We start from the raw sequence: 21,959 nt of genomic DNA on the forward strand, positions 1-21,959 counted from the left end.
TTAAAAGAGCCGTCCTGGGGGGTGCAAGCTAGAGAGGGGCAATTGATTTCCAAGGCCAGGAGCTCATCACACGAGTACCTGATAGGATCCGTGGTAAAATGAGCAGGGGTTCTGGTGACTGGCGACGGTCCGGCTTGGATGGGCGCAGACGGGCTTGCTTTGGCGCGCCTTCGGTGCACTGGTGGCGCGCCTGCTGCGCGCGGGTGCAGCTGTACCACCATTTGAAGAGTCAGGGGAAAAACAACTGTCCCGCTGACCTGCACTCCCCCCAAGATGGCGGTCTCACTCCTGCCGTCCCGGGTGAGCTGCAGCCTTTTCCCCTGCCAAACCACCTCACAACAGCTCGGTTCCCTCCCGACAATGAACAGAATCACAGCAACAGGTAAAATGCTAACAATAAAAGTATATGCAGTGCTATGCTAAAATCTTTAAAAATGGTGCAAAGTTAAGCATAAGAACAGAGATAGCAAATGAACAAATTCTAGCTCCCAACTCACACCTCAGGAGTCTGGGCATAGAAGGACAAGTGATATCCTTCCAGTTGAGAGGTGGTGCGAATACTGCATTGTTCTCCATAAAGTAGCTGTCTCCGAGAAACCTACTGGAGCTCCCAAAAAATGCCCAGAAAGAGATCAGAAAACTGTGGTCTAATACTGGATAGTTTTTCAGCAGTCCCCGCTGGCTCTGTAATACCATACCAATACGGTCTTCTTAGTCAAAGAAGACTGTTGCCTGCACAAGATCTGGAAGATCTGGATGTACATGCCTCCCGGTAAATCCACCCACAGGCTTTGTATCCTTGCATCCATGGTAACAGACACTGTTAAAAGGTGGTAGCTTCTATTAATGATAACCCAAGGCTCAGGTAAAAGGTAATTTTGTGTTATATATTGCAGCTGAAGCAAGCTTTTAGAATCAGAGTTATTGACACCGAAGGTGAGAGCTAGCCTAATGAAGAGGAATTGCTTTCATTTAGCAGGGATTTCCACATATTCAGATGTCAGCATCTCTGAGAGTGATTATAATTCAGTGGATGCCTTGATGTGTCCAGCTATTCAGCTGGCCACGTGGGCTAGAATGAGAATGCTTTCAGTTTTCACTATGTGAATGTCAGAATCAAAGTTACAGTAAGACTGAGGAATTTGCAGAATCTACAGCTTGTGCCACAGCAAGCAGAGGAATCACCCCACTGGGTCTGTCATGAGCAAGATAGTCTAGGATCCATTTCTATAAGTGGCAGATGCTTCACACATGTGAATGTTATTCATGCAGGAAAAAACAGAGGTTTGGAGATACAAAGTTTTACATCCACTGCTGGAACCAAGCTCGCAACTAAGGGGATTATTTAGTGATTGGAGGGCTGTACTCCATTCTGCCAGGGCAGCAGAGGCATGTACTCTGCTGTCCTGGTGGCCTGCAGCCACCACATTTACAGACCTCTGCTGCAACAGTTCCTCTAAAGACACTGTAACTCTGCTCTGCCATGTTTTCTACAGCCACTCAGAGTTTTTTTTGTTTTCTTTAAAAACAAGCTCCCAAAGCAGGAGTTTGTTTTTGAAAAACAAATGACCCTGATACTCTACAAGTTTTCTCCCAGGCTGTGTCGATAATTTTGAATTTCTCCTTTTCAGAAGACCCTATGGGTCCTGCTGTCCCGAAATGGAAAAAAAGTAAGTTAGAACACTCGCCCGAAATACGCCAGACGATCTGTGGTACTTAGGCCAATAGTCTGATATTTGTGGGGCCTTTGGTCTAAAGTTTCAGCCAGTGAAGCCATCAGTTTTCCCAACTCTAAATTAAGTGGTACTCCTTCGATGATTGCGGCAGAACACCATGCCAACCAAACTCTAAATAAACCCATAAGTCTGAGGGTCTTATTATGACTTTGGTGGTCTCGGAGCAGGCCGAAAAGCGGCGGACGGGCTTTGCGTGTGCCGCGGACCCCCCAGCCATAGTAATATGGCGGGGGGTGTTTGCTGCAAGGATGGCGGACGGATCGCCCCCACCAGGCCGGGGGTGGCTACCGCTGGTCCAGCGGGGGCTATCCGCCCGCCATCCTAATGGGGCCCTAAATGCGCAATGCACAGTGGTGCAGTCTTATCCTAGCACACAATGGTACTGTGCTTACAATTCTACATATCGTTTTGGGTGAAATTCTCTCCTCCTAATAATACATGACATTTTAAAGCATGAACTTAGACAGCTGGCATTAGCATAGCCTTTCATATATACCACTTATTGGAGATTGGGTTACTGGTTGAGGGAGGTGAAACCCTAATCTAGCAGCAGCCTCAATATGTGTCAGGGTGAAATGCCTGCAAACCCCAAAATAACCTGTGCTTACCTCCATGGTAGCTAGGCATAAAGCAATCAGGCTTAATATAGAGGCAATTTGTAAAGTATTTATAGAGCACTTCAAACAGGAAGAAAGTAAAAACACAGCACAGGAAAACGTTCACACTAATTTAGTAAAATAGAGTGAAATGTAATAAATGATTTAAGGCCACAACAACAAACATCCAATCAGTGGAACCAGAGATATGCAATTTCAAAGTTTGAAGAGAAAATTGTGCCTAGAAGTACAAAATGCCAACTGTGGTTATCTGGCCGCAATAGACCGGGAAAAAGTTACAAGCTCAAGCCGACTAGGATGGAGCACAGGCCGGCTTCAGGGATCAGGTTGGAATAGCTGGACAAAAGTACCTTAAATCCCGGTTGCAGAGTGATGCAAAGTCCCACGCTGAGGATGCATCTTGCAACAGATGTGATGCGAAGTCCTTGCATGGAGAGGTGTCACGTAGTGGTGGTCCCATGGGAGCTACGGTGACAGTGCGACGTCCGTGTGTGGAGATGTGTCACAGAGCAGCATTTCCGAGGTGCTGCGGTGGCAATGAGGTGTCCTACGTGGAGATGCATCATGCAGCAGCCGCCCAAGGGGCTGTAGGCTGCAATGCAAAGTCCTCCGGCAGGGATGGGTCACACATCAGTTCCAATGCAGTGTCTTGAAAAGCGACGTGCCACTCTGCTTTGGGTCTACTAGATGGGCTGGTAGAACACCTTCAGGCCCACTGACGAGGTTCCAGGACTGGTGTGGCACCACCTGGGGGTACAGGCAGAGTCCATGTACTGGATCCAAGGTTGTTGGAGCACCGTTCTGTCCCTGAGGCTCTGATCAGGAGGCCAGACAACTGGCCCTTGGAGTCACTCTTGTGGTGCTGGATTCAAGATGTAGGCCCAGTCCTTCACTCAGGCAGCAGGGTAACAAGGTAACAGAGTAGCAGTCATTCTTGCAGAGCAGTACATCAGCCGCTCTGAGTCTTCCACGGGTCCAGAGATGTACTGAAGAGTTAGGTCTGAGGGTCCAAAATGTATACCTGTTACCCACTTTGAAGTAGAAGAAGGTTCTGGAGGTTTTCTCTCCGGAGGTGTCTGGAATTTCCTGCCTTCCTGCCCTTGCCCCAGCTTGTCTGGGTCACAAAAGACTAGTGTCAAATCCTTTTTGAGTTTGCTCCGGCAGAGCCTTTATGATTTCCAAGTGAAGGAGTTGATAGCTCATCCTTTTCATTAAGTCAGAGATATCTCATCCTGCCAACACTTGTGCTTTTTTGTCTTACTGTCTGGGAGCAATACACAAAAAACAACTGCCAGCTATACCTATTTATTTGACCCAGGATACAAGCAGCAGGAAACACAAATTGGTGGAGACAAGAAAATGCAACTTTCTAAAAATTGCATTTTCTGAACTGTGACTTAAAATACAATGTTACCATCAGAAAGGGGATTCAAATTCAATTCTTTATACCTCAAACTCGATATTCCTACCTCCTCCCAATTGAAAGTTATCACTTAATAAATGTAATAAGTTAACCCCTTGTTATCCTCTGGGCGAGGTAGGCTTTGTCAAAGTGAAAAATGAATATAAGAGATTTTCACTACCTGGACATGTAAAAATTAAAAGTCTATGCCCAACTTTTTATATACACTGCACCTTGCCCTATGTGCTGTTTAGGGCCTACCTTATTGGTGATTTATATGTATAAAAAAAAGGTTCAGGGCTAGCAAAATGTTTATTTTACCAGGTCGAAAGGGCAGTTTAAAACTGCACACACAGGCTGCAATTGCAGACATGAGACATGTTCAAAAGGCTACTTAAGTAGGCGGCCCAATCGTTGCTGGAGGCCCACTAATAGCATTTATTTGACAGGCCCTGGGTACATGTAGTACCACTTTACAAGTGAGTTGCAAGTAAATTAAATGTGTCAATTGTGTGTAAGTCAATTGTGCCATGTTTAAAGGAGAGAGCACAAGTATGTTAGCACTGGTTAGCAGTAGCGAAGTGAGCAGAGTCATAAGGCCAGCAAAAATGAAGCCAGTGAAAACAGAACAGGAGGATGGAAGGCATAGAACTGTGTAAAAAAACATGCCAGGGATGTCAGGTCCAACACCACTTGATTGATTTGTGTATTGGCACAAATCATAAATCTGCACCAATGTATAGGAGTATATTTATGGATGAAGATTTGAAGATTAAGAATATGTTTTTCAAATCGGGCACATATTACTTTTCATTCTAGTAAATGTACGCAAAGGGAACAGAGAGAAGTTGTTCCAATGGGAGGATGCCCTTGGAAAGGGTATGCACACCTAGAAACTATTGTGTTATTAATATTCAGAAAGGTACTCTACCATTGCTCTATTTACACTTGTATAAACTTAAATTATATACACATTTACTTGTAAAAAACAAAAAATGCTTACGCACAGTGATAAATGAAATCCCCAAAAGAATCACAGGATTAATTCTTGGATCTTGCGACTGTCACAGCCTCTGAGGCACACTCTGGGATTCTCTTTTAAATTCCTAATGAGAGGATGCCCTTGGAAAGGGTATGCACACCTAGAAACTATTGTGTTATTAATATTCAGAAAGGTACTCTACCATTGCTCTATTTACACTTGTATAAACTTAAATTATATACACATTTACTTGTAAAAAACAAAAAATGCTTACGCACAGTGATAAATGAAATCCCCAAAAGAATCACAGGATTAATTCTTGGATCTTGCGACTGTCACAGCCTCTGAGGCACACTCTGGGATTCTCTTTTAAATTCCTAAAAACACATATATTTTAAATGCAGGAGGAAATTCCTGTCTTTTTGTGAATAAAGCACCACAAAAAGCAAAACATACAGTGTCAGGTGACAAGCACAAATATGTTAGACCGCAACACACTTTTTCCAACAATGCTTGTTTTGCAAATATAGGAGTATGACAAGCGATATTGAGGAATTTATTTTAGAACTCTATTTCACATCAATAATACACACTGCTAGTTACTTTATGAAAAACATGCAAATCTATAACAGATTCATGCTGCAAAATCAAAATAAAAGTTATGTACTTCTAACTGCAATTGCTCAGCATGTTGTCTATATTCGATTTACATATGCCCCACACAATGTCCAAACAACATGAAGACACTCTTGAGTCAGTAGGGTGTTCCAGGATGGCAGTAGAAGTCATGGGTAGTTCAGTACTGACGCATTCATGAACTGACTTCATAAGTTTCTTTTGAGCTTGTAGACCTATTCTAGAACTAACCACTTGTTTGATGTTTTATTAAAAACAAACAGCTATTTAACAGACACTGACATATTGTATATATAATATTCTAACTAAGTAGCGTTTACCTATTAAAGAAAGTAAAACTTCAACTTTCTTCTTATTTCTCATTTTTCTTTAATTTCCTTGTATTCATTCTTTTGCACTTCTTATGGCAAATAATGGAAATAATGGCTGAGTAGCCATACCTCCATCTACAGCTTATCTGTGCACTGTTCTTCGGACCCCTCCCTCTCTTCCTTCACCACATCCTCTCACTCTTTTCAGCCTTGAAAGCCGATGCAGTAGCTGGTCAGATGCCGCGATAGAGCAGGGCCGGAGCAGTTGGAGTTTCCTGCGCAAGTCCTTCTCTTATAACTCTATGTTGACCAGCATGGGCAGCTTCCTTCTGCCAGACGTGGAAGCGCCCTCTGTCGCATCCACTTCCTTCTCCACAAAGATTGGTGAGTGCCCTTCTCATCAAGCCACATCCTTCTCCATCCATAACTGTGTGTGCCTTCCATCCTAAGCTATGTACCACAACTCTCTCCATCCACATCTGTGTGTGCCCTCAATCCCAAGCGGCACTCCTCAAGCCACCTCCTTCTCGCTCTGTATGTGTGTGGGTGCCCTCTATCCCAAGCTATCTTCATCTCCAGATTTAATGAGTGCTCTCCTTAATACACATCCTTCTCCATCCATATCTGCAGTGCAATTTGAGCCAATGGTTGCCGATTGGGCCCACCAACACTCATTTTTTGTGGACCTTCACTTATTATTCCTCAGCCGATTTTGATCCAGAGCATGAGAAGGATAAAAATTGAAGGGGGAAAGTAGGAGAAAGACAGATAACCTTTGGCATAGACAGAAAGCCGGGATGAAACAAAACCTGCAAAAATTAGCTAAAGAGGCAGGGAGAGACTGTTGGTGGATTAAAGAAGCATGAGATGGAATCAAGACTATGCAGACTTGGTATTTGACACCCTGGCCTTTGATAGTATCAGTGAAGCCTTCTGAACAAATCTTTGGGCTCTGGCACTTATACTTTTACAAATTTAGCACTCACTGCATATCAGAGTATGCCTTCCATCAAGAACTATGTTTTTCTCCATCTGCATCAACAACCCTCCACTTCAGCCACATCCATCTCCATCCATATTTGTGTGTATCCTCTATCCCGAGCTATGTTCTTCCCCACCTGCGTCATTCACTGTCCTTTAACCCGCAACAACTTTGTCCATATGCATCATTAAGTATCCTCTATCCTGTTCCAACCACATTGCTAATTATCCCCAAAGCACATTGTTCTTCACCCTTGAGGGAGTTCCACCCACCACAGCCATCTTCTTTTCCTCCTATATGGTGGTGTGGCCTCTCTACCAGCTCCCCATTAATTAGTGTGTCATTTGACCTGTTTTTCTGTTGTCCATATCTGTAAGTGCCATCATTGCCGAGTCTCATGATTTCCAATGTGCATCAGTGAGTCCCCTCCACTCTTGTATCCAACACTCACATCAGTGTCGTCCACTCCCATCTTTCTTGTTATCCATCTTCATCAAAGAGTTATTCTGCCTCTCTCGTCATCCTTACAGAACAATATCATTATTCATCCATGCCAGTAGCAGCAACGCGTTGGCCTCAAATGGGCCTTCAGATCACTGATCACAGAAAAAAGCCTGCCAGTATCATTTAGGTGTATTGACAAGAAACAAGCAGTAAATTGCAAGGCAAAGCCAACAATGTATGCTATAAAGTTGTTTCATGCCATTCTACTGTCCTCGGAGGAACATGAAAGACCAGGATCGAATTTTACATTGGTGTTAGTCATGTTTGATGTATCTGTCCAAGACATGTGGGTCTTGCAGATCTCAGGGAAGGTTCCCTCTCCAATAATTTTTGGAACTCTCTTGCTTCTACTCAACTATTTTGAGGAGTATTATGTTTTGTACACAGAACAGAAGGCGAATTTCACCAGAAGCTGCTGAAATGCTATATTTCAAAACCATTGGTTTGCCTCTATGAATGACACCTGGGGAATCCCATAGTCCCTGATTTTCACCCAACCTGCTCATGAGTGTCTAGGTCCAGCAGACCTTTACAGCACACATGTCCACCTCCCCTTACAAGATACCTGGGTATGGGAGCAGTTGGCGGTGATCATCAGTGACCAGTGACAAAAATAAACCTACTCACAGTTGTCTCTTGAGTTGGCTCAACATGAGGTGTGTAGGTGTAACCTACAAATGCGCGGAGCTCCAGTCTTCGAAGCTATCATGTGCTGGACTGGTGTTAGAAGACTGGGTTCTACGAATTTGAATTAGAACATTTACCTATGCGCAATTCATAGTTGGCATTGATCAAGTATTCAGTGTTTTTGTGTGTTGACGACACCTCATTGATTTATTGTATCCTTTGCTATATAGATGTCTCTAGTGACCCTGCTATCTGTATCCTCTTTGGATTATAACGTCCTCTCCGACTCCCTGTATCATCTGCTCTTAAGGTCTTCGATTGCACTTCTGTATCTTTGAAGCTCTTGTTCTCACTTGCAGGTGTCCCACGGGGGCGTCCCACCAGGCTCTTGCCACCATGGATGCTGTCAGTGACATATACTATGCTCTTTCTGTGTGTGGCACTGTGTATGGTTATCCTGGTGCTCTACGGCTCCATACTTAATGAACGTGCTGTGCTGATGTGGTTCATTTCCTCTGCCGTTGCAGTCCTCACATCTTGCTTCCTGCTCGAACCGTTGAAGGTAAGTGAATGTGTTTTGTGCCCAGCCCTTATTACGTTAGTACTACCTCAACTGCTGCATACCTGTGAGGATTAGGAAACCAATCAGCTCATTAACATGTCAAGAGTTGGTCCAGGAAATTATGACAAGGCAGTCAGCAGTGAAAAATCAACCATATATGTCTCAAATGATTATGAAAGACACAGTCAATGTATTCCAAGTAATGGAAGTATTGATAGTGAATGGTTGTTACAACAACATTAAGCACAAAAAGTGAATGAAATAATATAAACAATGGTATCAGTATAACATAATTGACTTTTACTGCTGGATCCTGCTGACAATAGTGTTAGGCCATTTTAGAGGTCAAATTAGAAAGCTAAGAAATGCATTTAAATGTCCACTATTTTGAGAGAGAAAAAACATTAGTTTGTGTTTATAGGCAAGTGGCCATTCCTGTGAGGCAATTTGGGATACATGGTCCAAAGTCTTTAAAAATCTAAAAAGTAAAATTGCAAACGCATTGGAAGGTGAAGCTTTGTTTCTTGGTTGCTTCACTCTGCAGGTGACACTTAAAAAATGTTGGGTAACTAAGGTGAGTGCACTTCATCAAAATTATTTTAAAAAACTCAAACTGAAGATAAGAGCATCAAGTGCAAAAACTGGTGGTAAGACAACAGTGCTGCTTGTTACAATTGTATACAAGTGTCTTCAAACCATATATAATGACTAATTTCTTTAATATATGTCTTTCAAACAGATATATATATAATCTCATCAATAAAGTCAATTCATCAAAGATCAACTTCTAAGTCAAAAGACTCTTTGTATTCCGTTTTGCCAACACTTGTTTCCTCTAATGGGCAATCAGCCTAAAGATTATCTCTAAGATAGTATAGCATATTTAATGCTCAGGCACCTCTTTCAAATGTGATAGTATATTTTTCATTGAGTGCACGCAGGTCAGTGATTCTGATGTTCAATAATGTAAGGAGCCAATTAGCCATTGATTGCAAAAATAGTGTTCATTATTTAATGTGTTCATTGTGCCTACCAAGTTCTGCAGTACATTTATTTAATTTTTGGGGTGTATTTTTTGTCCTGTTGTTGTCCATTCCATCTGCTGCAGCATCTCCATCAGTCCCTTACTGAAGAGGACGGGGATTTGGTTGACCCGGTCACGAGGCAGCCTCCATTCGTGCATAGCCATTCTTGGGAGAATAATTTATACCGCTCTCTGTTGTTTTGGTACTTGTGTGTACCAGAGGTATCTTTAGTTTCCTCATATATCTCTCCTTACGGATGTTGTGTACAGTAATAAATATCACCCTGTCTGTGGGATTTTGCAGCAAATGCCAAATAGAATTTATGTCACAGTTCATGTGAGCCATTCTGCCTTCATGGTACAAGACACTTTCCAGATCACACTATTCTCCCTGCCTCTGGCCAGATATCACCCTTACATCATTTCCTTTCTGTTGTCTTTGGTCATTTTATGGCTATTCACACAAGAATCTTGTCAATTTCTTACTTCATCATTTGTTTCATATTCGCACCTCAATGGTTTTACACCACCACCTAATCCCAAAATGGTTTAGCAGAATACTTTAGTGCCTCTCGCACCACCTGTCAACATCTTTCATGCAGGTATCACCAAACTCCTGGCCATACTTACTATGTGCCCTGCTTCAATCTGTGCTCAACAATACCTGTTCCACAGAAAAACGTCTCTAGTGCTGCACCAACAAAGAGAGATGGTTATATGTGGCAACCATCCCTCTTCAGGAGGTGCTCATGCTGCTTTTTATGTGTCATGAGATCACTCAGGTTAATTCCATGAATTTGCAAATGGAAAAAAGTCTTTGCCTATCTGCCCTTCAACCACTCAGTTTGTCGTGAATTTCCATAACCCAGTCTCTTTTCCTACCTATCCTTTTCAATATTAATATCTTTGGATCAGCCAACGAAAATATCCAATACTAAATTCTCAAAAGAACTCAAGGCTAAATTGTCAAGGAATCGGCACATGGAGAAAAAGCGTGTTCAAGTACATTTTCTCAGAATTTAGCCTAGAGGTCACTCACCACAAACGTCCTTGGCCTACTGCTAGTCTCCAAAGTCCTGTTCCAAAATGCTTTCCCAATAGGATTTTCTAAATGCTATTGGGGTTAACCAAACATCCCTCATAAACAACCTGGAATGTTTCTTGAAGGAAACAAATGCTTAATTTCACTATTAGTGCGAAATATCTGCCTGAGTTTTCTAAGGTGGCTGGCACACCAACCCCTCCTCTAACAAGGGCTGTAGGATCAACCATCAATCTATCTCTCAAAGCCTTAGTCGCTGTTTAAAAACATTACCATCAAATATAAAATCACCGTTTGTCCGTATTTCCTGCAACATAACAAAATCTAATCCTAAAACAAAAGCTAATCAGTCAGCACATCCACATGTATAGGCAAGGCCAGGCATTTTCAGGCTCAGAAGAGATAGTTTGCCGGAGTGCCCTGCTAAATGGCTGGAGAGCAATATACACTGCCAGGAAGTATACACTGCAAAATAATAACCAGGTATTTATTTTATTTAACCGTTTTATTTTGTGCCTCTGTACCAAGTATTATCGGTGCACATTACATAGTACCCAACATATACAATAGCAGAATTAAAACATCATAGAACAAGATTAATACTAGGGAAGTGGTTGCTGGGAGAGGACATTTCAGAGCATTACACAAGTAGTCACTGAGGAGCATACAGTGGGAGGGGGGGTGAATTAAAATCAGAGGCTTCTGATATTTAATTAACGTGTGTTTTAAAGTGATGAGTTTTAGTCTCCTGAATCACAGGATGGTAGGTTGGGTTCTCAGCTTTGGAGAGAGAACTCCTGACATGTGTTACTGTTATGGTGAACGACTGCTTCATGGTTTGGGAAAGTCCTAAAAGATTAGTTTGGTGGTGGGGTGAAAGGCTACCTCGAACATCAGAGTGTGGGCTGCTGTTTTTAGCTGGTTTGGGGTTAGCAGTTTTTTAGTTTTCCTTAATGAATGTAGATTGAAGTTTGTTGGTTGGTGCATGTTCCCCACCAGGCTGCATTACACAGCCTGGTGAGGAGCATGCCCAGGGTCCCATTCCCCGTCTTAGCGCCGAACCATGGCACTCAGACCAATCACAATGCTGCATCGCAACAATGTGATTGGCTTAGGGGAGCGAGCCTGTGTGCTTCTTGGTTCTGGCCACAGAGAGACGACGAGGGATGATGGAGACGAGACGCAGCGAGGAGGTAAGTGTTTTTTTTTTTTGGTACCTCCAGCCACTCCACTCTTGTTCCCTGCCAGCCGCTACTGAGGGTCTAAGACAAAAATAAAGTCAACAAGCTGATTTTCGCAAAGCAAAATTGTACTCTTATTGCATCTTCAACATGTTCTTAATTTGGAGAAAGTTCCTTGATGGCTAGTGTTCCTGATGTTTGGTGCATAGATGTAAAAGTCCTGTTGTCTTGTTTGTTTTTTCTTACACATCTTGTTTCCAATCTGACTTCATCTTGGCTGTGATTAAGTCAAGAACCACGAGGAATGATGAGCTTGTAACTCAGGGGGTGGGGATATTAGTTGAAATGGTTTTCTAAATCATGCAGCTGGGTTTGCAGTTGGTAAAGGCTGGCAAGGAGAGCAGTGGTGTTCCATCAGTATGGGAGTGATGTGAACGTATTTCTTGAGGGCCTACATACAACATTCTACAGTGTGTATGATGCCCCGAAGGGAGGCCAGTGTGCAGTATGCGAGGCAAAAGAGCAAGGTGTTTCACCATGCAGATGCAAGAGTACTAGGGCTTAAGCAACAGTTCTAACGTTGCTTTCTGGGAGAAATGGTTTCAATTTCTTTCGCAGATGATAAATACAGGTGACTTGGTATTGGGTGAAAGTTGAGGTTTGATGCCATCAAGGATGATGTCAATGATTCAGATTTGAACTATTTCTCCCTTGTTGTTCTTGGCAAATAACAGGAATTCTGAGTTATAAGGGGTAGAGCTTTAGGGAGATGCTAGACATCCATGTCTGGGTGAGCTGCAGGCAGTGTCTGAGAAGTTGGATGTTGAGTGGAATAGAGTTTCAATTAAAGTTGTGTATTTTCAGCATATTGTTGTACTGATGCTGCTCTCAGTGAGGACAGCCCTGAGGGGGTGCATGCGAGGTTGTAGTCGATCGGGAACAAGATGAAACCCTGCAGGACGCTTCCGACAAAAAGGATCTTATCAGATCTGGAAGTGCTCATGTGAACAAACTCGTACCAGGTGTAAACACAGGAGTAGAACCCATCAGGAACATTTCGAGTGAATCCCATTTGAGCCATCAGCTGTGGATGACCATGGGATGGTTGACGGTGCCATAGTTGGCTGAGGGGTCCAGCTGTACCAAGAGGCAGTGATGAGATGCGCCTGTGGTCAGGAGGATATCGTCTACAATGTGTATACTGTAGCTGTCTGCCTGCTGCAGTGGGATTCGAAGCCAGATTGGTAACTGTGCAGGAGATGATTGACACTATTGTGATCTTGGAGCATAGACTGTTTTTTTGCTGGTTTTACACATGACTGTTATGTGAGTCGTGGGCCAGCAGTTTGTGAGGTATGCTACCCAATAAACCAAATTTGCAGACTGGTACATTTACTCAGTGATACACATTTGTCAATAATGGGCCAGATTCTGCATTTGAGCCCCGTTGGGAAAAGGTCCAGCTGTTGAAATAATCAATCATTGATAGGTCAGCAGAGCACTTCTATGCGGAGCAATTGCAAAGAGTTGCTTTGAAGCTCAGAGCTGGAAGTTACAGAAAGTTTCTTCAGTTTCCCAGGTAGGCCTATGTTGCCCTTTCCGACAGACTTACAGATTTACAGGGTCATTCGAGCTCCAGTGGGCAGCCTCCATGATGCCAGTGCAGTGTGGCCATTACCTCCGCCAGCCCGAGCTGCGACCAGACTGCCAAAATTAAAGTTGTCATCTGGTTAGGTGGAAATATTCACAACAGGATCTACTTGGAGGGGTGGGGGGGTATGTGGCAATTGCTCCTCATGCCATGTTGGCATGGCAACTGTTGTTACTCATGCTGTTTCTAAAGAGAGACCACATGACTGGGCACAGTCTTTGCAAATTACATAACCAATATCACTAATGTGCTAGGAGTTTACTCCCAGTAAATGAGACATTTATGACCTTTTTATGTCAGTAGCTCTTATGGCTAACCTGGACAAACACAATACTGGCGGGAAGGAATAGGACAGTTTCTCCAACTCCATTCCTGATAGTTTAGGGTTCACTGTAAGGGTTTTCTCCCCTGCCTGAGGCTGAAAGCCAGGTGGAACCGCACTGCAAATGAGGTGGGGGGATTAGGAGCTGGGTACATGGAAGACATGCTAATTGTTTGAGGAATGTCTTCTAAATGAGGCCCTTCACACAGTGCTTCTTGTGGCCAGGCTGCCTGTCTTTGTCTGAGAGACAAAGACAGAAGGAGGATTTGAATAAGAGAAGGCTAGAGCAATTAATTGCTACGTGATATATTACTATGCAATGATGAATGAAAAGGTCAGCAAGAGATTGCCAGAGATGTAGCTACATTAGAGCTGGGTCAGTAAGTAAGGAATAATCGCCATTGCCTCGTAGCGCTATAGAAAGAGATGTCCTCCACTCATACTGCTATTTCACTCTTTTAATGTGGAAAGTGGATGGAGACAAAGAATGCTTGTCAAGAGGTGAACTTGTCAGGCTGTTCCAACTGTGGAAGCCAAAAGCAGTCAATCGTAGATAGATGTTTCTACCCATAATTTCATACAAGTGCCTATTTTATTCTTTTACACATTAAGAAAGATTTGCTTGTTCTGTCTCCAGGGGAGGAGATCTCCACAGAGGTATAATGAAACCTCCTTCCCCCTTGTGCTGTCTTGGTGAATATCCCCATCGTATATTGAGGTATGCTATAGTTGTAGGCATCCTAAAATTGGCCACAAACTATTGGCCAGCCTCCATTCTGGTTTCTCAAGTTCATGCTTAATTCTGGAAATAGAAATCCCACTGGAGGCTCTCATAGGTAATATGTTGGCGCCTCTTGAACAAGGCTCTGAAACTGTTGATTTTGAAAATATGTCCCCTAGTGAAACTACTTTGCTTCTAAGTTTCCTTTGCCTCTTCCTCGGTCTCTCCTCATCGCAGGTGGTATTGGAGGCATTGCGCGCTGCCCTGCTGACAAAGCCGGTGCACAGCGAGGCCGAAGGCCTGGTGGAGAAGCCTCACATCAGGAAAATGCCAGAACGTGTGGGGAAGGTGAGGGCACCCTGTGGCTACGGATTGCTTCAGGCCAAGGAAGAGGCTAGGAAGGTGAAGGCCCTCCGGAAGCTCATGAAGGTGAGTCCCCACACACCACAAGCAACTTCAGCCATAATTGTACCCCTGTATTCTTGCACCCTCAGCCTTAATGCCTTGCACTTCTAGCATCACATTGAATCCTCATTGTTAAACCCTGAGCCACATACCATACATCTGCTAGTCTCAGACTTGCACCCTCAATGGTACGTAACGTCTCCCAAAACTATTGCACTTGCAATCTTTAGCCCTCATATTTATGGCCTTACCTTTACCCACTTATCCTTACACCCACATCCTTTTTTCTTTAAACATTCCATTCTCTTTCTCGCACCCTTAGCCTTACACCACCATTCTTGCACTTGCACCCTTCGTCATTAGTATCATACCCTGATTCCTACATCCTCCAAAAGAACCACCATCCCTACACTTCACCCTGCCACTGTATTCGATACCATCACAATATAATTTTTTACTTGCATTTTATACCGCTGTTGTTATGTTTGCTCGATGTACCTGATGCCTTTTGTCCTCCCCTTAGAGTTGCCTCCTTCATTTGCTGTTTGTGCTGGTGGTGCTCATCCTGAACTACCAGAGCTGTTTCCATGACAGCAACATCCGGCTCCTGAAAACTGCTGTGAAGCGGACCCTCACAGTGGAGCGAGGGCATGGCATGAACTTCACAGCGATTCAAGGGTACGACCGAGGAGAAGATTGTGAGATGGGAAGGCAGGGGAGAGTGCTGGGCACAGAGCTGACAAGGTAGCATGCAGCAAGGAGCCGGGGGTAGGACCGTGTGATTGGGCTGGCCAGGGGCAAGTGAGGGGAAAGGGAGCAGATAGATTTGACCCGTCCCAGTGTTAAACCAGATAATCTGATTTTATATCAGCCTGTCCACACTGCAGGACCAGAGATCCCCGCCGGGCAGGCTGGGATCTCTGATGATCCCAGGTGCTCTGCTGTTGTGGTTGTAGAGACCACTGGCAAGCCATCCTTCACAATGAAATGTGGGCCTTACCTGAATTGTGGGATTGGAAGCCTGGTGATATATGGTTACATCGTGGAATTTAAATTAAACTATAGCTGACGTATTCTGTATGTGGTGCAAATGTTGAATGGCATAGCTAGTGAGACAAAGGTACACTATATGTCTGTAAAAATTGAGCTGTTGTTACTGGGCATTAGTCCAATCAATCAATCAATCAATCATGCCATTTGTATAGCGCACTACTTACCCGGGAGGGTCTCAAGGCGCTTGGGGGGAGGGGTATGCTACTGCTCGAACAGCCAGGTCTTGAGTTGTTTCCTGAGGCGAGATGGTCCTGGGTCAGCCGAAGGTGGATGGGGAGGGAGTTCCAAGTCTTGGCAGCCAGGTAAGAGAAGGATCTTCCTCCGGCGGTGGCTCTTCGGATGCGTGGTACGGCTGCGAGGGCGAGGCTGGTGGACTGTAGCTGGCGGGTGGGCGTGTAGAAGGTCAGGCGGTCGTTGAGGTACTTGGGGCCCAGGTCGTGGAGAGACTTGTGTGCGTGGGTGAGGAGCCGGAACGTGATCCTCTTGTTGACGGGGAGCCAGTGCAGGTTCCTCAGGTGGCTGGAGATGTGGCTGCGTCGGGGGACATCCAGGATGAGTCGGGCGGAGGCGTTCTGGATGCGCTGGAGTCTTTTCTGTAGCTTGGCTGTGGTTCCGGCGTAGAGGGCGTTTCCGTAGTCCAGTCGGCTGGTGACGAGTGCCTGGGTGACAGTCTTCCTGGTCTCGGTCGGGATCCAGCGGAAGATCTTGCGAAGCATACGCAGGGTGTTGAAGCACGATGAGGAGACGGCGTTGACTTGTCTGGTCATCGAGAGGGAGGGGTCCAGGATGAAGCCCAGGTTGCGTGCGTGGTCGGTTGGCTTGGGTGCGGTGCCCAGGGCTGGGGGCCACCAGGAGTCGTCCCAGGCGGAGGGCGAAGATCCCAGGATGAGGACTTCCGTCTTGTCCGAGTTCAGTTTCAGGCGGCTGTCCTTCATCCACTCGGCGACGTCTTTCATCCCTTTGTGTAGGCAGGTTCTGGCGGTGTCGGGGTCTCTGGTGAGGGAGAGGATCAGCTGGGTGTCGTCGGCGTAAGAGATGATGTTGAGGTTGTGCTGGCGTGCGTTGGCTGCGAGAGGTTTCATGTAGATGTTGAAGAGGGTGGGGCTGAGTGAAGATCCTTGCGGGACGCCGCAGATGACTTCGATGGCCTCGGAGCGAAACGGGGGGAGGCGGACTCTTTGTGTTCTTCCGGCGAGGAATGAGATGATCCACTCCAGTGCCTTCTCTTGGATACCGATGTTGCTGAGGCGCTGGACTAGCGTGCGGTGGCAGACCGTGTCGAACGCAGCGGAGAGGTCCAGGAGGATGAGGGCCACTGTTTCCCCCTTGTCGAGCAGGGTCCGGATGTCGTCGGTGGCTGCGATGAGGGCGGTCTCGGTGCTGTGGTTGGCTCTGAAGCCGGACTGCGAGGGGTCGAGGGATCCGTTCGTCTCGAGGAAGGCGGTCAGCTGTCTGTTGACGATCTTCTCGATGACTTTAGCAGGAAAAGGGAGGAGCGAGATGGGGCGGAAGTTTTTGAGATCGGTGGGGTCCGCTGTAGGTTTCTTCAGGAGGGCGCTGATCTCGGCGTGCTTCCAGCTCTCCGGGAAGGTGGCGGTGTTGAAGGAGGCGTTGATGATGTTCCGGAGTTGGGGTGCGATGGTGGAGTCGGCCTTGTTGAAGACGTGGTATGGGCAGGGGTCGGTCGGTGATCCGGAGTGGATGGTGTTCATCGTGCGGGCTGTGTCTTCGGTGGTCACCGTGGTCCAGGTGCGAAGGGTGGCGGTGGGGGGCATTGGTTCGACGGTTGGGTGCGTGGGTGGGGCGCCAAAGCTGTTGTGGATGTCGGCGATCTTGCGGTGGAAGAAAGAGGCGAGGTAGTCGCAGAGGTCTTGTGACGGAGTGATGTCGTTGGTGCCGGTGCTGGGGTTGGAGAACTCCTTGACGATAGTGAAGAGCTCTTTGCTGTCGTGGGCGTTGTTGTCCAGTCGTTCCTTCAGGGATTTCTTCTTGGTGGTGCGGATGAGCTGGTGGTGCTTGCGGGTAGCGTGTTTGAGGGCGGTCATGTTGTCGGTGGTCCGCTCGAGGAGCCAGGCTTTCTCGAGGGTGCGGCAGGTCTTCTTGGAGTCCTTGAGGTCGTCGGTGAACCAGGATGCCTTCTTGCTTCTGGGTCTGCTGGGAGGGTTCTTTAGTGGCGCGAGGTCGTCGGCGCAGGCGGTCAGCCACTGTGTGAAGTTGTGGGCTGCTTCGTTGGGGTCCGTTGTGTTGGTGGGTGGGCTCTGGCTGAGGGAGGTGGTGAGCTGGTCTGCGGTGATCTTGCTCCAATTCCTGTGAGGTACCTGTTGCGGGTGGTGGTGGGTCGTGGATCTTTTGAAGCTGAAGTGGACGCAGCTGTGGTCGGTCCAGTGGAGTCCGGTGGTGTGGCTGAAGGTGATGTACTTGCTGGAAGAGAAGACGGGATCAAGCGTGTGGCCGGCGTAGTGGGTGGGGGTGTTGACCAGTTGCTTGAGTACGAGGTTGGCGAGGTTTTCCAGCAGGGCGGTGGTGTTGCGGTCCTTGTTGTTCTCCAGGTGGAAGTTGAGGTCCCCGAAGAGGATGTAGTCAGTGGAGGGGAGGGCGTGCGGGCTGATGAAGTCTGTAATGTCTTCGCTGAATTGTGTGCGTGGTCCCGGGGGTCTGTAGACGAGGGTGCCTCTGAGGGTCGTCTTAGGGTCGGTGTGAATCTGGAAGTGGAGATGTTCGGCTGCGGCGAAGGAGTCGTTGGCGTCGGTCGTGATGCGGATGGTGTTCCTGTGGACGATGGCGATGCCACCTCCGGTCTGGTTGATGCGGTCCCTCCTGATGATCTTGTACCAGTCCGGGATGGCGATGGCGATGTCGGGTGCAGAGGAGCCGTTCATCCAGGTTTCCGTGAGGAAGGCGACGTCCGGTGATGTAGCGTCGAGGAGGTTCCAGAGTTCCACGGCGTGTCTGTGGACAGAGCGGGTGTTGATCAGGATGCACTTGAGGTGGTTGCTGCTGGTGTTTGTCTTGGCGGGTGCGGGGCAGGTTCGGAGGCAGGTGAACTTGCAGGTGCAGCAGGTGAAGGGTCCGTGGGTGCGTCTCGGGGTGGCTCGGCAGCAGGCGTGGGTCCGGCCGGCATTGAGTGCGTTGAGAGTGGCGTCGTCGTAGGTCAGTCGGGTCGTCTTGCCTCGGCGGGGAGGGCCAGGGGTCCTGGCGCTGGGCGCGGGCCAGGTGCGGACGGGCGCAGACGGGCTTACCTTTGGCGCACCTTCGGCGCTCAATCGGCGCTCCCGCTGCGCGGTCGCTCTGGGGGCGTCATAAGTAAGGAGCCGGGAGGGAGGAGCAGCTGGGTGGCGGGAGCGGGGCGGCAAATGGAATCACAGGGGTGCGGGGCCGCAGGGAGGCAGTGGTGGGAAATTCCAAGAAGCAGCGGGCAGCGGGAAATTCCCAGGAGCAGCGGGAAATTCCCAGGAGCAGCGGGCAGCGAGCGAAGGAATCTGCAGGCAGGAGGCGGCAAAGGCAGGCAGGAGCGGCAGCAGTGAGTGGGGCGACCAACCACTTGCGTTCCTTTGTGCAGGGAAGAAGGGGAAAACTAAGAGGCAGTGCAGTGGCAGGGGCAGATTAACGAAGAGATGGTGAATTACACTTGCAGTAAAACTATGCACTCAGGCTCAACCCTGATTTCAGGCTACAGAGTGGCTCAGATTAATTTGAACAAGGAGGAGTAAAAAGGGTGCTGTTGTGTATCTGAAGCTAGCTGCCCTTACTACTGCTTCACCCTCATATCTAAGCAAAGAGAAAAGCTGGAAGCAGGGTTATTCTGTTTTATGTCGTGGACCCGTTCTAGATTCATATGTTGCACATTATACCTCCATCTATGTGCTGGTCCTGTTTATTTTTGTTAAATAAAGATTTTTATTTGGGCGTCAACTGCAGTCAGCGCTATTATGACTCACCATGCGAACTGTAAGTCGGCAATATTCCAGTATGTAAATCGTTTCCAGATCTTACTTCTGGAAATGAGTGAGTGAGTGAAATGAGTGAAACATTTGGAAGTGAAACAGGGAGCTGCCAAGTAAGTTGTTATTTTTCGACCCAAGAAGAGGAGAAGGATTGTGTAAAGTATCAGTCGATGCATTTGCATAGCGCCAGTGAAACTGATTACGAGTTTCACCTTCCAACACATTTTTAACACTGTTTCCTTTTTGCGCCACTTGCACGGTTTTTAAAGCTGACTACTAGTTTTAAATTGCTGCACTTTAAAAATTACCAGGTTTCCTTACCTGTGCGCATTCTTGGGCAACTCTCCCAGGTCCACCACGAGATCTCTCATTTGAGAGGAGGGAGACTTGACCCAACGCACTTTCTGTGGAGCGTGAGTTCGCGTTCTAGTGCTCAACTCCACTCCACATAAAAACAGATGCTACCACAAGCGTGCAGTGGACTCACGCAGTGGGCGCGCCACCGGTGCACCGAAGGCACGCCAAAGGCAAGCCCGTCTGCGCCCGAACTGGAGCAGGGGCCAGAACCCCTGCACCTCGGACACACTATGGGCGCAAGTATACTGCCTCTCAGCTAAAAGACCTGAACAGGCCCCTGGAGCAACACTGCACGCACTCAATCTCAATCCAGAACTCCCAAAATAGATGCCCTCAGTGTCAGTTCGAGATCCCCTCACCATCGGTCCCCCCTCCCTGCCGCAAGACAACATCCAAACTGCTTCTGCTCACCTGCAGATCCCTACCCAAACACTCCAGCGAAATCTCCATCCACTTAATTGACGAGGCCCCTGAAGTTCTATTCTTGACAGAAACCTGGCTTAATGATAGCTCTGAGCCAGACATCGTCCAAACCTTACCTCCAGGATATCTAATCCAGAGAGTGGACAGAGGGGTCGGAAAGGGTGGAGGAATTGCCATCATAAGGACCATCTAACCTGCCGCTTGTTGGGCAGCCCGCTATCTGATTGTGAGAACACACACTTTGTGATTGATTTTACCTCTTCCCTCACACTTTCCGGTATCCTTATCTATCGTCCGCCCGGAGCAACAGGACAGTTTGCGAAAAGACTGTTAGAAACAGCAGGGACCTTCGCGAGTCTCGCGCCCAATTTTACCCTTTTGGGGGATATTAACCTACATTTTAATGACCCTATGTCTGCACCGGCCATCAAACTAGCCCAGGACTTAGCAATATACCAACTTCTTTAAGAGGTTTCTCTCCCCACCAACGAAAAATGCCATCTCCTGGACCCCATTTTCTCCAACTTAGAAAATCTAGTAGGCAATAATCCCATCCCCCTTCCATGGTCAGACCAATTCTTAATACCCCTTCTTTGGACACACCCCCACCCCCACGCCGCGCACACTAATCCGACCCTGGTCCAAACTTTCCACAGAAAGATGGACAACGGAACTGAATAAATCGCAACCTAGCCCCACAACGGACCCTGTGATCAACAACAAGACCTTGCATGACTGGATCGAGGGGTCCCTCAACCTGGTGCTCCCAAAAGTCTCGACCCATAAGAAAACTGGCCCCACACGCTCCCAATGGTCCACCCCCAAACTCCGCACTTTAAGGCAAGAGTGCAAAAAAGCAGAGAGAAGATGGAGGAGAGACTTTTCCCCCACAAAAAAGCTAGAGCATAGGGCATCCATACGCCATTATAAAAATGAAATTAGAGCAGCCCTGGCCTCCTTCTACGAAGGAAAAATCTTAGCAGCCAGTAACTCCCCCAGAGACATTTTCCATATTGCCACTAAACTTATGAAGAATCCTTGTCCCTTGGCCCCCCCTGACACCACCAGTCACCGAAGCAACGAATTGGCCAACTTTTTCGCCACTAAAATCCAGAACAACCTCAAACACTTGCCTCAAGATAACTCGGACACAAACAATTCAAGCATGGACATTTCTGTCAGGTCACAAATGGGCAGACCGGAATTGAGGATTTTCCCACCTCTCACGCAGGAATACTTCCTCTCCTCTCTGTCATCATTAAAAAGTTGCTCCCCCTCACCCCCAACATCCTAGCTTTAGTCGGACCTACCATTGCCCCTATGGCAACTCAACTAATCAATACCTCCTTCGACACTGGTACGGTTCCCCTCGAGTGGAAAAGGGCAATGGTCCGCGCCCTGCTAAAAAACCTAACCTAGATCCCATGGATCTAGGCAACTACCGACCCATTTCACTCCTGCCGGGCATAAGTAAAAT

The 21,959-nt window shown here is 46.9% G+C and overlaps 1 protein-coding gene across 1 annotated transcript in view; it reads left to right on the forward strand.

The window, feature by feature from the left end:
• The window catches only part of LOC144769444 (polycystin-1-like), a 640,821-nt gene that overhangs the window by 500,036 nt on the left and 118,826 nt on the right, over positions 1-21,959 (forward strand). The window contains exons 42-45 of the mRNA XM_078653538.1: positions 5,893-6,068; positions 8,157-8,359; positions 14,538-14,729; positions 15,229-15,383. Coding sequence (XP_078509664.1) covers positions 5,893-6,068; positions 8,157-8,359; positions 14,538-14,729; positions 15,229-15,383 — 726 coding nt within the window. The remainder of the gene's footprint in view (positions 1-5,892; positions 6,069-8,156; positions 8,360-14,537; positions 14,730-15,228; positions 15,384-21,959) is intronic.

Source organism: Lissotriton helveticus, chromosome 7, assembly GCF_964261635.1.
Source record: "Lissotriton helveticus chromosome 7, aLisHel1.1, whole genome shotgun sequence".
NCBI lineage: Eukaryota > Metazoa > Chordata > Amphibia > Caudata > Salamandridae > Lissotriton > Lissotriton helveticus.